This window comes from Lepisosteus platostomus, chromosome 20 (genome assembly GCF_059453375.1).
Source record: "Lepisosteus platostomus isolate fLepPlt1 chromosome 20, fLepPlt1.hap1, whole genome shotgun sequence".
In the NCBI taxonomy this organism is placed as follows: domain Eukaryota; kingdom Metazoa; phylum Chordata; class Actinopteri; order Semionotiformes; family Lepisosteidae; genus Lepisosteus; species Lepisosteus platostomus.
This window is the reverse complement of record NC_142630.1, coordinates 6,135,394-6,148,987: the sequence shown is the minus strand read 5'-3', so window position 1 is coordinate 6,148,987 and position 13,594 is coordinate 6,135,394. Positions and strand designations below refer to the sequence as shown.

Below are 13,594 nucleotides of genomic sequence, written 5' to 3'. Positions count from 1 at the left end.
CTTGTGTGAATGACATTGCAGAAACTGCAATTCCAAGGTGAGCTTAATGGTTTACTCTTGAGCGAGCATTTCACATTCTTATAAGTATGCAAAACTATTAAACATTAAGTGTTGTACTGGACATCTTACCACCATGTAATGGAGACCGATGTCTTCACATCTCAGAAGCTAAGTAAGGCTAAGCTTGGTCCATACTAAGATGGGTGTCATCTAAGGAAAAATGGTTGAATTGTAGTTGACTCTTTTGTCTAGCACCAGTATGGTGGCCATTATACAGCAGGTAATGTCGTCCTTCGAATGAGAATGACAACAATTTGACAATTTGTTGTCATATTAGATGATGGTCTTTCTAAGAGTAGGGGTAATAAACCCAACTTCCTGGCTAAATTCCACACTGGGTTTGCCTAAGCCTGGCTTGAAGCCCCTCCTCAATTCAATGGATGATGTCATTCTCACTTCTTCACCTGATCTGGCATGTTGTGGGGCTGATGGTGCAGAATGCTTGCCATATGTCACCTGGTGAAGGGCAGTGAATGAAGTGCACCCCTCTCCTATATGTAAAGGACTTTGGGATCCTTCAAGTTGAAAAGGGACATATACAGTACATCAATGTACACCAGTACTGTAAGTACAGGATCACTGGATGATGATTGCTATTAATACTTTCAGACCAATTGGCAGAATTCTAGGAATCCTTTCTGGAACATCAGAGTCCCTGATAATGGCTCCCAGAGTTGCTTATGAAAACACTTACAGTAAGTAGTTACTGTAAATCCAACCATTTAAATTAAAGAAAGTCTTTCAAGGTTGGTAGGAAAGAAGTTAATTAAAAGGAAGATTATCTGATGTGTTTCCAAATCCGTTATCCCAATGATAACAGATGTGTCGCAGGAGTTCGAAAATGTATTCATCGACTAATTTTGCAATTAGCACATCATAGCTGTCACAAATTCATCCATATGTGGGTGGATTAGAAAACTGGAAATGTGGGGCTCTTGAATATTCATAGACGAAAAGGTACTAGAGAAAATGTCAAAAGGCTTAATTAGCGAAAATCCCTCAATCTGGGACAAAGGTGATTTAAGAAATATTAGCTGGGCAGAGTTTTAAGGGACCGGTCATGTATACAGGTTATATACAGTATACTGTACTGTACAGTATTATTCAGCACATTGTGATTGAACAAGTTATTCCAATCCAATCGAGTATGAAAAGGAACACAATTTTTAAAAATGAATGAATGAGTTACTGCCCATTCTTTCCATTTGTGGAATGTGTGGGATACCCTAGTGCCACTGATAGAATGAGGACAAAGAGGCTCTTATAAATTGTGAACTGACGTTCACGATTCCAGATGAAGGATGCAGCATTACATTTAAGAAATAAAAAATAGGAGTAGCAATTCTACAAAAAAATAATTTTAACTCTATACAGTAGGTGGTTATAGCATTATGTTCATTAAGTTGACTACAGATTAAGATACAGGAAGAATTCTGGGGTCTTGTTCAGAAGTAATTAGTTGGGAGCAGAGTGCCATCTACTGGTCAGAAGACAAGATTCACGCAGGTATAGTAGGACACCTTGTGCATGTTTTTTCAGTTAGTAAAGATTTACTGAACAATCACATATCGGTTAGTACATCATTGGTTAGTACATATTATATAAGAAACATACATGAGAATTGAAGATGGTGATGTTAAAACCCAATGAAAGGTGTAATTGCACAAAAACATGAACATGCTTGAATGTTGAACATGCTGTATCCTAGGAAATCTCACTGTGATTTAATTCCAGTTGCTGAAAGACCACTCCATCTCTGGTTCCTATGATGCTCTCCTTGTCCATGCTGACAGCGAAGCTGTTCAATTTTTCTCCCACTGTGGGTTTACCAATGACATCCTCCTCAACAGCAAGTTTAGGTACAGTACAGTATGTCAGATCTTAAATTCATCCCCAGGACAAAGCACCAGAGGTATTTGCCAGTCAGAGCTGTTGTATACTGCTATATTTGCAGGTAATATGTTAATGTAAAAGGACACTGAAAACATTAATAATAAAGGTCCTATGCTGTAGCAGGCTGGCAATGAAATAATAATAATAATAATAATAATAATAATTAAAAGTTTTAATTTTCTGTCATACTCTATCTCTTCATGCATGAATCACAATATCTACTTTTTAATTTAATTCGCCTATGATATGCCTATGTTTTTCTGTCTGTTGTCTAAAGTTATCTAAAGACACTAGTTGAGAAGGCAGTGCATTCTTAGTCAGGAATTGCTGTTTGTTCCTCCAGAGAACTGGAGGATGACTGGACCAACACCACAATGATGAGCTACCTTCCACCTTTCTCCACTGGTGAGTTCGCTTAGCTGCTTTCGAATAAACAGCACTATTATATAAAACAGTTGTTTTTGCTGGTGTCTGTGCTATAAGGCTTTTAACTGTTCATACAGCAGCGTTGCAAACAAAACATTTTTTGTGAAAAGCTCTGCCATCTTGCTTGCTCTCTCTCTCTCTGCCGGTCTTCACCCCAACCACCTCCCTCCAGAAGCTGAAAGCCAGAACCCTGGACTGACATTAAGCCTGGTAGAGATGGAACTGGAGATGGCGCTTTGGTGAGAAAACTAATTGATTTCATGCCTTAATTTGCAGGCCTGTGTTTTACATTGTTACAGTTGGAACGTTGCACTCAAGGAAATATAGTCTGTAACACAACATTCCAGTTAGGGCCTTTTTAAACTGTCCAGTTTGATGGTGTCCCGGGGTTTTTACTGTTTCTATTTGTGTTCAGCTCGAAGTTAAAAGTTTGTTTCTTAGAAAAAAATTAAACAGAGTGGAATATTTTCACTATATACAGTATATACAGTATACAGATGACCAATGTTATTTCTTGAGCATTAGTAACAGCCCATCACAGTAATAATTTCCTAACAGAAACCAAAACTAAGAAGGTTTAGACAAACTCACCATTGTTTGCACCTTACAGCAGTCTTAAGTTTTATTGAAGGAGGCTGGAATTCCATGAGTCACAGGTGCTACAGAAAAACTAAATGCAGACGTGTGCAGACTGCCCAGGGACAGTCAGACCTTCAGACACAGCGGGCTTTCATGTGGGAGAAAGGGAGATTTCTCACATGTTTCCTTCCAAAACACCTGGGCAAAAAACTTGCTCCTATCCCCTTTACCTTGTGTCTTATTGTTTATTTAATGCTGTATACACTCTTGTGAAAAACTTTAAAAGTGTGATGGGATATAATAAGGGTATCAACAAGTTAATAATTGCAGTTTTCACACTAGTTTGCTTTGATTTAACCCTGTATTTGCCACTGCTGTGCCAGGAGAGAGAAGTCTTTGGCAGCTTACCAGGAGCAGGCAGCCCTTATGAACAGGCTCGTCCACGAAGTTAATCTTTTAAGGACACAGGTGCAGTACTCTGGTGATTTTGTGTTCAGAGCTTACAGTAAACACAGAGCCAAAGACAGCTGTTTATAACATGGTCTTCTCTGCCTGCGTGCAACACTCCCAGCTGGTCTCGCAGAAGGAGCTGGTTGACAGCCTGAGCAGGGAGCTGGACAGAGAGAGAGAGCACCGGCATACAATCGGTGAGTCACAGCCATTGTCTCAGGGCTGCCTCACCAAAAGGAAGGCTTCTTAGGTAGAAACATATTTTAATAGGACCCCCTACTTGACCTCTTAACAGGTTTGTGAACTTATTAGAAAATCTTATCTAATCATCATGGACCGTGTTCAGTTCCTCTCACTGTATGTGTGCTACTACTAGACTTTTAGAAAAGAGATGACTTCCACAATGTCCACTGCATTCATTAATGCACTCGGTGGTAATCTTGTTAATGCTCAGAATTTGTGTCTTTCTCTAACTAGGTGACAGGCACAAATAGTCAGTTCTCTCCTTCTCTAGGAGTCCGTACAGATATCAGTGTTTCAGGATAACCTGTACCCGGTCCCATTGAAAGCCTCCAAATGGTGATTATGATGAGAATCACAAAAAAATAAAATTTCACTCTCATTTCGCATGTTACTCATCATTTTATAATACCACCTACTAAAACTGAATTGAAAAACTGAGATTCATGACGGAGCCAGACGCAGCAGGACCCGGGCTCACATGAAACAGGATTCAATGTAGAGCCGCGAATGATGTGAGCGTCTGTTATTAAGGTGGACTGAAAGGGAGTTAGAATAAGGAACAGGTGTGGGGATTGAGGCTGAACGGGGATGAGTTGGAGCGCCCTTAAGAGAAGGAGTAGCGATCGTGACAAGAGGAAGGAGCATAGCAGAGTGACACGGAGGAGAAGAATACATTGGCAGCCAGTCAATTCTGATTTTATACTCATTTAAAAGGGAATTAGCAGTTGTTTTAGGATCTTGCTATACAGAAAAAAATCCCATACAGCACATGGAGAATGAGAAGCAGCAGACACCTTCCTCTGACACCCCCTAACTATCAAACCCATCATGCTGCAAGCTCCACAGCACCTTACAGGAATGTTTCTCACTGATGTCACTGTAGGATTGCAGGAGCCTAACAGGTTCCACTTGGAGAATCCAAGTAATGAATTGGCCCAGGCTCAGGCCGATAGTGTCTTGACCAAAGGATTCAACCTGCTCTCTGCACAAGTAGCTTTACTGATTGAGCCACTCCACAGTTCTCTAATCTTCTACCTTAAAATACTCTACAGTATGTCACTGCTTAGCACTGTAATTGTAACAGTCGATTTTGAAACCTGACTTTGGCAGTTACTTATTGAGCACCACCATTCAACAGACATTTTCAACAATGAGAATTTCATAGAAAATTGAAAATGGTCCTCAAGGATAGGAACATTGAAACGGTAATAATGTGCCGCCTGTTGTGCTCTTAGAGTCCTGCTTCCTGGAATACAGGCTGAAGACGACAAGACAGTTCCTAGAGATGACCAGCCTCAACTCAGGTGTGTCACCCCAATCTTAGGACATACAGTAAACAACATAGAATGAGAAGAGAACTTAAAATAAGTTTGGTATTTTAATGGATGATTGTTCAAAATGTATAGGGTCGTTACTCAACCCATTACTCATTACTCATTACTCATTACTCATTACTCATTACTCATTACTCATTACTCATTACTCAAAGAGGCTGCAACATATCTTGCAGTAAGACAGTCTGATAGTTCTTATCCACCAAACGTGGAGGATCATTCTGGAGTAAGAATGGACCACTCAATCCATCGGAACACCCTCAAGCATCCTCGCTGTATTCATAAAGCTTTCACATTGTGTTCTTTGCCATTGCCTTTCTGAAAAATCAGAACTCCTAAAGTTACAGAATTAAAAAGACCCCTTGGATTTAAATTTAATTTAATGTAGCCACTGTATATGGTACGTCACTAAGCTACTTTCATTTTCATAAAATGAAATATAAAAGGATCAAAATAAAGGGTGCTTTATGACAATATTCTCTAGACTCAGATGAGAAATGCCAGAGTGACCATCCTGACTATCCAGGAGTGTGTTCCTTGATGGAGGAGGAATTTGAGGACATGAAAACAGTTACAGAACCAAGAGATTGCTCAGGTATGCTATTGCAATTGTACCTCAAGTTGCCAGGTTTCAAAGTTATTTATATAGATTTCTCACTTCCTCAAGGCCTGCAGTGTCTTTTGTTTTCTGTTTCTGCTTTATCGATTAACGTGAGTATCTAAGAAAGAGAAAAGACTAAAGCAGGCCGTTGAGCCCAACTTACTCATTTAATTGCCAGTTATTATCAATATTGAAGGCTTTGGCATCTTCTAAAAGAAACCTGTTTGTTTTAGAAAGTGTGAGGGCTTGTTCTATACTCACACAATAAGCAATGCTGCACTACTACTTCTGTTTCGGTGGAGCTTTAAGATGCCTGTGAAGGAGTGGAAGGCGATGGGTCAGGAGATCACTGATTGAGGGAAGCCAGGAAGAAATTATTATCATAAAACAACAGTGAAAGTAGAGGCACTCATCTAGTAAGCTGCTGCTGTCAGTTCCGGCTTTTAGAAAAGGTCACGTAATAACTGTCTGTGTTGGCAGAGCTTCTGCCCTGCTGAGCACTAATGCAGGCAGGCAATAAAAGGCTTCTTTCAGTTTCTATGAATTAAGGATATTTCTTTTTTTATCATTTCAGTTCATGTTAAAGTTCATTTGCATAAGTCTGGTGATGAATTTCCTCTATTCCTGCATAAAGCATATGGTGTACACAACATTCAGAGCAGGTGGCCTTATACATTTCTGTATTGAGGTGTTCTCATGTGATGTTTTCTGTATGTTGTACAGTATGTCACCAGCAACTAATTACCTCTTGCCTTAGAAATATGATAGTTAAATCACTGTCATTTCCTTGTCACGTCATTGTGACATAAATATGTGAGAGATCTGAAGTTGTGTTTGACACATGAGTTTGTTAGAGCTGAAAAGGGTGTTCAAAACATTTTGCAACTAGGTATACAGAGACAAGATAATATCTTGCCTTTACTGTTCAATACAATCACTCTCAGCTCAGTGCATTTAGCCCCCTTACCCTTCAAAACAGCATTTGATAATACTGCATAACTGTTCCGGTTGCTCCTCAATAACAATGACTTCAGAAGTCAGTGCAAATTATCACACATGGCCGAGCCTGGATGGAAGGGTGAGTATTGCAACTCTTCTGACCACATTGATGAATAGTGGCCTTCCTTTAGTGGTGTCTGAGGGTTGTCGAGACCTAGGGTCACCCTTAATTAATTAATTATTAGCTATATTTGTAACACTTTGAGTCTGTTTCACCTGACACAGTAATTAAGCCAGGTAATTAAGCCAGTAATTGGCATCAACAACAAGGCTAGCAACATGGGCGGCTTGTTCCAATCTCCCACAACTCTTTGGGTAAAGACATACTTCCTATTCTTTACAAGCACAAAAATGTAAAAATATTCCAAACTCATACACACAGCTGTAAGTGGTACAAAATGATCATTATACAGACAGCAAATATCCACATGTTTTATTATTTTACTAAGCTTGCTTACTTATCATGTTTGCATTAATTTCATGCACATTGCAAAATTAATGGGAGTCCCGTGTCTCTGACTTCCTGTGCAGTGCCATTTTAGAGCCAGGCTGTGTCAGCAGCTGGGAAGTGGCCTCTGCCAGACCAGTGCCAGTGAGATTTGAGGAAGTGTGTGGGAGTGCACAGCAGGAGCCTTGATGAAGTTCCCTGAAGGAGGTTTGGAATCATTCTAAGCAGGAACAGAATGCATGTGAATATAGTGTAATCCTGGAGGTCTCTCACAACCTTCTCTTCCTTGCATCAACTGCTGGTTGTTATCTTGCATCCATTTGTTTTGTCTCTTTTACTGTATATATTTTTTCTTTTTTTTTTCAATACACACAATGCTATGAAATTTATTATGCTATGAGCGTGTTTATACTGTATGCGTAAGATCGGAGTTTATGTCAACTGTTTCTGCTTGTTTATTTTTTAATGTATTTCCTTAAAAATAAATTTATTTAATAATGATTTAGCCTGATTATTCTGTCTCCCATTATCTGATTCAACACAATTAATAAGCAAGAATAGCCACAAACTATAAATGAACTTTTGTTGTTATTAAAAGTTTTTATAGCATCACTAAGTCCAGCTAAGGAGCCAGGTGATGATGATAACCAGATGATAATTGACAGTATAATGTTTTATTATTGCCTTTTATTTTATTGTACTTTAAATTAATTTTACATTGTGTCAGTTTCCCCTATAGTTGACTTGGGTTTTTGTAATGTCATTTTGTTCTTTTGACATAGAAGCAATGCAAAGCTTTTGGAATCTTGCAACAGTCTTAACAAATAACCTGATCATATGGATGTATGAATGTCATTTTGCAATATTTTTATAACATTCCATGAATTAAAAAAAAATGTCACGCTTTTATCACAACAGAAGTGCAACGGTGTTGCAATCTTCAGAAAGCAAGATTATAATTTATAATCCTAGAAAGATATAATATTAGCCAATATTTCAAATGTGATAAATCCACAGATGTATCTGCCACTGCTTTAACTTGGTTTTATATAGTGTTTCTATGATAATAAGATCATGAGGCTATGTGATGAGAGATGCACACAACATTTATAAAATAACCATTTTGTAAAAGAAATGTTTAAACCATCATGGTAGCATCACTGTAGAGGTGGAGGTACTGACAAAATATTATAGTGATATAGTTACGTTTCTTTTTTCATAATATCTATTTCATGTAAGACAGCATTGAAAAGCACAGTAAAATGAGCACAGCTTGATTTACATGACCAACATGACATTTACATTTTCTCACATGGTTTATTATGGACACATTTAAACATTCAACAACCTCCTGTCTCAAGGTGATTATTGTCCTTGAAGGGAACTTTTAGAAGAAAAGCTCATAGGCCATCATGTAGGCATCGTTGAAAAGGTAGAGGCGCTGGTCTCTGGGGTTGTAGTGCAGATTTTGGATGCGACCAGAGATCTTCTCAAATGGCAGGCTCAAGACATTGGTTTCATGGCCTGTTTTTGTGTCGAATGCATAGAAAACCTCCTCTCGGTAGGTGTTGACATAGCGGGTGGCGTAGAGCACTCCACACACCATGAAGGTGTTGGTCACCGACTTCTTGAACAGCCTGGTCCTCCAGGTCTGGATCACAGCCAGGCTGGAGGTGTTGAGTTTGCTCACCACCACATTCCCATAGTTCTCCTCTGTGGCATAGATTACCCACAATCCTTTTTCATCAGCTGCGAAGTCTATATCTGTGGAATCATAGCAGCTGTAGTAGCAGTAGGGGAACTTGTCGTTAAAGCCAGCTCCAGGCAAGGTAGCATGAAGGATGGTCTTGGACTTCAGGTCATATTTGCAGAGATTGGCCGTCCTGTAGCAGTTGTAATAGAAAGCCTCATCATACAAGACAGAACCAGGACCTTGGATGGCGTTGGTTGAGGAGTGGGAAGAGGTCACAGTGAAGTCATTTTGGTTCTTTGAAAACATGAAATCTGTGTAGGAGGCATAAGTACGCAGGACATTCCCATATTTGTTGCTATTCACCAGTGGCTGAACCCAGTAAGTCGCTCTTTTCCCCTCCATAGTTTCTTTGCCCCAGGAGCCGAAGGGGTATGACTTGCCAAAAGGACTGAGCTGAGTGACCACAGGGGAGCTGATGTTGGACAGCAGGCGTCTGGAACATTGACCTATAGTGGCACAAAAAAGAGTGATTGGTTTACAAAGCAGTTTAGAGCAGTTAAACATGAGAGGAAACTATTTGGCCTATCTGGCTGATTCGGTTTTTTTTGTAGTGGATCCCATTGGAACATAGGAACACGCACAGATTTTATTTTGTACTTTTTCTCCATTCATACTGAGCCCCGCCATATTAAGACAAGCTTCTGAAATATAGAGAACTGATCTTCAACCGGACTTGAAGCCGAAAATTTAGTCAGCGTCTGATTCAAATGTTCGTACTGATCTGTGTGTGTGAAAAGACTTTTGGAAAAGTCATGCTATTGTTTTAGGGTTGCTGAATTTTATCTTCCAGTTCAGGACTCTTTTGGTAGATCTATAAACTTTAGTTTTGTGTTTGGGGGTTACATTTATAAGCCTAAAAATCAAATCATTACATCAATAACCTACTTTCAGCTGAACAAACAAGATAACTGAATAGCCTCCTCTCTTCTGTACCGGAATCAATTCTTGTGAAAAATAGTTAAAATTTACTTAATCTTCAGTCAGTTACATTTATACAGTAAATAATCCCTTAATGTGTTTTCAATACTTGTTCCTTTGCATTTCTCTTCCATTATGGCCTGCCCACTCTCTCACCAAGGTGGTTGCTGTCCAGGGTCCTGCAGGACTCCAGGCGGTTTCTCAGGGTGCGGAGATTCTCCTTCAGCGCCAGCAGGTTAAACTTGTCAAATTTCTGCAGGCTCTGCACCTTCTCCCGGATGGAGCTCAGCTAGAAATAGTGAGGAGAGAATTAAAGTTCACCATAAACCCTCAAGGCCGGCAGGGTGGAGCAGCAGGTAAGCAGTTTGATTGCCTCTCAATGCTGGGGTCCTGGGTTCACCTGGGGTGGGATCTGCATGGAGTTGTACAGTATGTTCAGGTGCTCTAGTGTCCTCCCACAGTCCAAAGACATAGTGGTAGGATGACTGGCGCCTGGGAAAATTGGCCCTGGTGTAAGTGGGTGAGTGTCTGTGTGTCTGCTCTGAGATGGACTGGTGGCCCGTCCAGTTTGTATCCTGCCTTGCTCCTGTTGCTTGCTGGGATTGATTAACCCACCTCGTTAGTCAGTTCCCGGCTCTTGGAGGGGTCCACCTCCTCGTTTTGGTGAGCGTCCTTGATCTGCATCTCCAGCTCCTGCAGCTCGTAGTCCAGCAGGCGGAAGTTGAGGGCGTTGTACAGGCCTTTCTTATTGAGGTGCTCAAAGCGGTGCAGACGCTCAACGATGTTCTCCAGTGTGCCTGATATTTCAGGAACTTTAAATTCAGTGAAGTTCACCTGCCAGCAAAAACTCAACAGTGAGGGTTCCCTCACAGCTGCCGTTTCGTCTGTTGTGTTTCATGACTTATCAAAGATCTCTAAGCTAAAGTTTTGGTTTTGAAAGTTTTTTCTAATTGCACACCTTGCAGTCAGTGAGCTTTGGAACTGTTCATGGTTGTTTTGTTAGTTTTTGTACAAAAGAACATCCTGTTTTTTTTTTTATTGTGAAGTGGGATGTTAACTAGTAAGCCAGGCGAAATAAGTAACATAAAGCCTTCAGATCAAAATGCCGGTGTTTGATCACACTATTTGTGGTTGGATCTCCAGGAAGTGAGAAGATTGCTGGATGGGTGGTAGATTAGTGGAAATACGCAAGCCTGCATATCTTAACAAGGTTTTCACTTGCCCTGCCTCGTGTACAGGTTAACATAAATTGTAGAGATTTGGGTTCAGAATACTGGCTAGTATAGATGTGGCTTACAGATTTTTCACAACCCATGAACTACCCCTTCCATAGTCCCACAGATCTTGGCTTCCTGTTGAAGAGACAGGGGAGACCCTCTTTAGGATAAGGTGGACTCACTTGTGCCTGCAGCTCCCCCAAGGAGTCCTGGCACTTCTCTATCATCTTTTCCGTCTCTTCAAACCTCTGGACTGGGAAATCCCAGGCACTGAAGTCCAGACTGCACACGCAGGTGTGGCCATGCTGAGCCCCTTTCACACGCTGGGGGCTGGCCACCTGCACACAGATACACTCTTGAAAATAATTATTTAGCCCAGTGATGGTACATTTCACTAAAATGATCACGTTTTCTGAATAACCATGCTACACTAAATGACAGGATCTGCAATATAAAAATGAATATCCCCGTTGCCTTCATTTCTGATTTTCTTTGATCCAATTTTGCTCCCTCTAAAAATAAATTAAAACTGCAATACATTAATTTCATTATAACTAGCCATTAAAGCCATTTGATGGGATCAGTGCTCTAGATTCCAGCTCACAACACTGCAGTGCTCCAAAACATTTGGTGATGAGGGTGTTTAAGACATTATTGGGTTCAAGGTGCATTCGCTTCATAAAGTGTCCCAAATTGAGGACACTTTAATTGATTTAAAAAAGTAGTTCCACTGCAAAGTTAATTACATGTGAAAAGTTTTAGATTCCATGTAGTTAGTAAGGAAAGAAGAGATACTGAGAGGTATTAAAAAAGTGTTGCTGGTACAATTACTGTGTTTGTAATGCCACTTATGATTGCAAACAAGTGCAATAAGATTGAATAGAATTATGCTACAAATTACATTTCAAATAGGGCAAGTGCTACTGCTTTAGGAAATTACTTTCTTATAATAAGTAATATTTAACCAAATATAGGTTTGTATTCTTTTAATATTTATTTTAATATTTATTTGAAATTTCAAATTACAATTAACTCAGATCTAATAGTCTGTAAGAAAACACCATTTTCTAACAAAGAATTATAAGATGTCTCTATACTGCCTCTCAGGTGTCAGACTCGTTGTGGGGTCATTTTCTCTAAATTTGTCTACAGGTTGATAGAAATAGATGTCCAGAAACACAGAATGTGTCTAGCTCACTTTTCTCTCCCTCTTTTCATTGTCTTTCTGAAACCATTGTGTACTCTCTCTTCACAGTAATTTTCCATGCACAGAGAATGAAAAATCTGTACTTTCTACTTATTGTGCTCAGGTCTGTCGAAGCCTAGGGCAACTACATCAAAAAAGTTATATGACAAGTGCTAATTCCTAAATTCACAAGTGTGAAGTGAGAGCTGTTCTTTAAACACGGCATCTCTAAGTCTTGAATTGTTTTACAGCTGAGCCTTCTGAAGCAGAATAAAACAACATGAATATCTAAAATGTGCTGTGAAAATGGAAAAAATAACCAGGGAAAACAGCAATGCAAACTCTCACTATACAAAACACATACTGTATATATTTCAACAAAATGAATGTGAAGGCTCTCCAACCCTTTTTAAAGACCCTCATCTGCCTGTGGCAGTCTCTTACAACTGTGTGAGTTGGAATGACAATGGTAATATTTGTAGCTATGAAAGGTGCTGTCTTAAATATTGAAAACTGCTGCAGACACTTGAGTCTGCAACTTAAAAATGACAGATGTTTGATGTTTGATATATTTGTATTGTTCTCATTGGGTGTGTTTTATATTGTAGAATCAGCAGCTATCACTTAAAAGCACTAAATAATTGTACTTGAAAATGCCATGCAAGTCCCAGAGCTCTTCACCGTCGCAGGCTGACTATGCCCTGCTGCCCTGTGGATTATTGTTAAGATTTTGGTGGAGTACTCACTGTGGGAGGCAGGAGGAGGAGCAGGAGAGTTGCCACTCGAGCCATGTCTGTCACTGAGGCTCGGAAACGCAGAAGTGCCCCTTTTATTCAGAGCAGAGTCCTTGTTCCCTCCCCTGCACTGAACACAGTAAAGGGACTGGTGCACAGCAGATCGGTACTATACAGGGTACAGCTCTGTATATGTGAGTTGCAATGAGCTTTTTGTACGGATGCAAGCAATATATACAAAATACGAATGTTTGGATTTAATGTATGATCAATTATTGCAAAATATTAAACAGGCTCATTTCACAGTGGTTACAGCAAAACATTGGAGGATGAGAGCTTCTTTAGAATGACATCTTGGAGGGAGTTTACAGTGCCTAGAGCGTCACTATAAACACAGCCAGATGTGGTTCAGTTTTTCATGAGCTCTCCTTTGAGTATTTCTGGAGTTTACAGTGATTTTAACAGTGTTCCACAGAGCACCTGAGCACATTGAGGTTAGCATCCAAATGAATGTAAATAGATGTCATTTTTCTCACCATTAAAATCAGGAATGCCATAACATGACGTGATCACAGTAATTCATTGTCATATCCAACCTTTCCCGTCTTTGACATTTTAATGATCATTACTCTAATAAACCACTTTATTATGTACTCTGAAATTAATCTCACAAAAACCATGTGGGAATAATTATTTAATTATAGGATTGCAGAGGGAAACACAAAGGGAAATTTGAAGGGAGATTAATAGTGT

At 39.7% G+C, this 13,594-nt stretch overlaps 2 protein-coding genes across 7 annotated transcripts in view; one reads left to right on the top strand and one right to left on the bottom strand.

The window, feature by feature from the left end:
* The window catches only part of LOC148644368 (uncharacterized), a 38,264-nt gene extending 30,730 nt beyond the window's left edge, over nucleotides 1-7,534 (top strand). For 2 of the 5 annotated variants that reach the window (XM_088613693.1, XM_088613694.1), the window contains exons 8-15: nucleotides 1,795-1,919; nucleotides 2,297-2,358; nucleotides 2,552-2,618; nucleotides 3,342-3,426; nucleotides 3,530-3,605; nucleotides 4,887-4,955; nucleotides 5,470-5,580; nucleotides 7,117-7,534. In XM_088613693.1, the coding sequence (XP_088469819.1) occupies nucleotides 1,795-1,919; nucleotides 2,297-2,358; nucleotides 2,552-2,618; nucleotides 3,342-3,426; nucleotides 3,530-3,605; nucleotides 4,887-4,955; nucleotides 5,470-5,580; nucleotides 7,117-7,127 (606 nt within the window). In that variant the 3' untranslated portion in view covers nucleotides 7,128-7,534. The remainder of the gene's footprint in view (nucleotides 1-1,794; nucleotides 1,920-2,296; nucleotides 2,359-2,551; nucleotides 2,619-3,341; nucleotides 3,427-3,529; nucleotides 3,606-4,886; nucleotides 4,956-5,469; nucleotides 5,581-7,116) is intronic. The other 3 variants (XM_088613695.1, XM_088613697.1, XM_088613696.1) reach the window with 3 other exon arrangements.
* Nucleotides 7,535-8,240: 706 nt separating this feature from the next.
* LOC148644367 (olfactomedin-4-like) lies at nucleotides 8,241-12,997 on the bottom strand. Of its 2 annotated transcripts, none has more exons than XM_088613691.1 (5): nucleotides 12,854-12,997; nucleotides 11,104-11,259; nucleotides 10,320-10,538; nucleotides 9,861-9,993; nucleotides 8,241-9,232 (listed from the first exon to the last, which is right to left on the bottom strand). In XM_088613691.1, exons 1-5 carry the CDS (start codon nucleotides 12,896-12,898, stop codon nucleotides 8,421-8,423), a joined length of 1,365 nt encoding a protein of 454 aa, XP_088469817.1. In that variant the 5' UTR covers nucleotides 12,899-12,997; the 3' UTR covers nucleotides 8,241-8,420. The 2 variants fall into 2 exon arrangements, with proteins under 2 accessions (XP_088469817.1, XP_088469818.1); XM_088613692.1 differs by lacking the exon at nucleotides 11,104-11,259 and adding an exon at nucleotides 10,927-11,056 and having other exon boundaries at nucleotides 12,854-12,908.
* Between the last annotated feature and the right edge of the window lie 597 nt (nucleotides 12,998-13,594).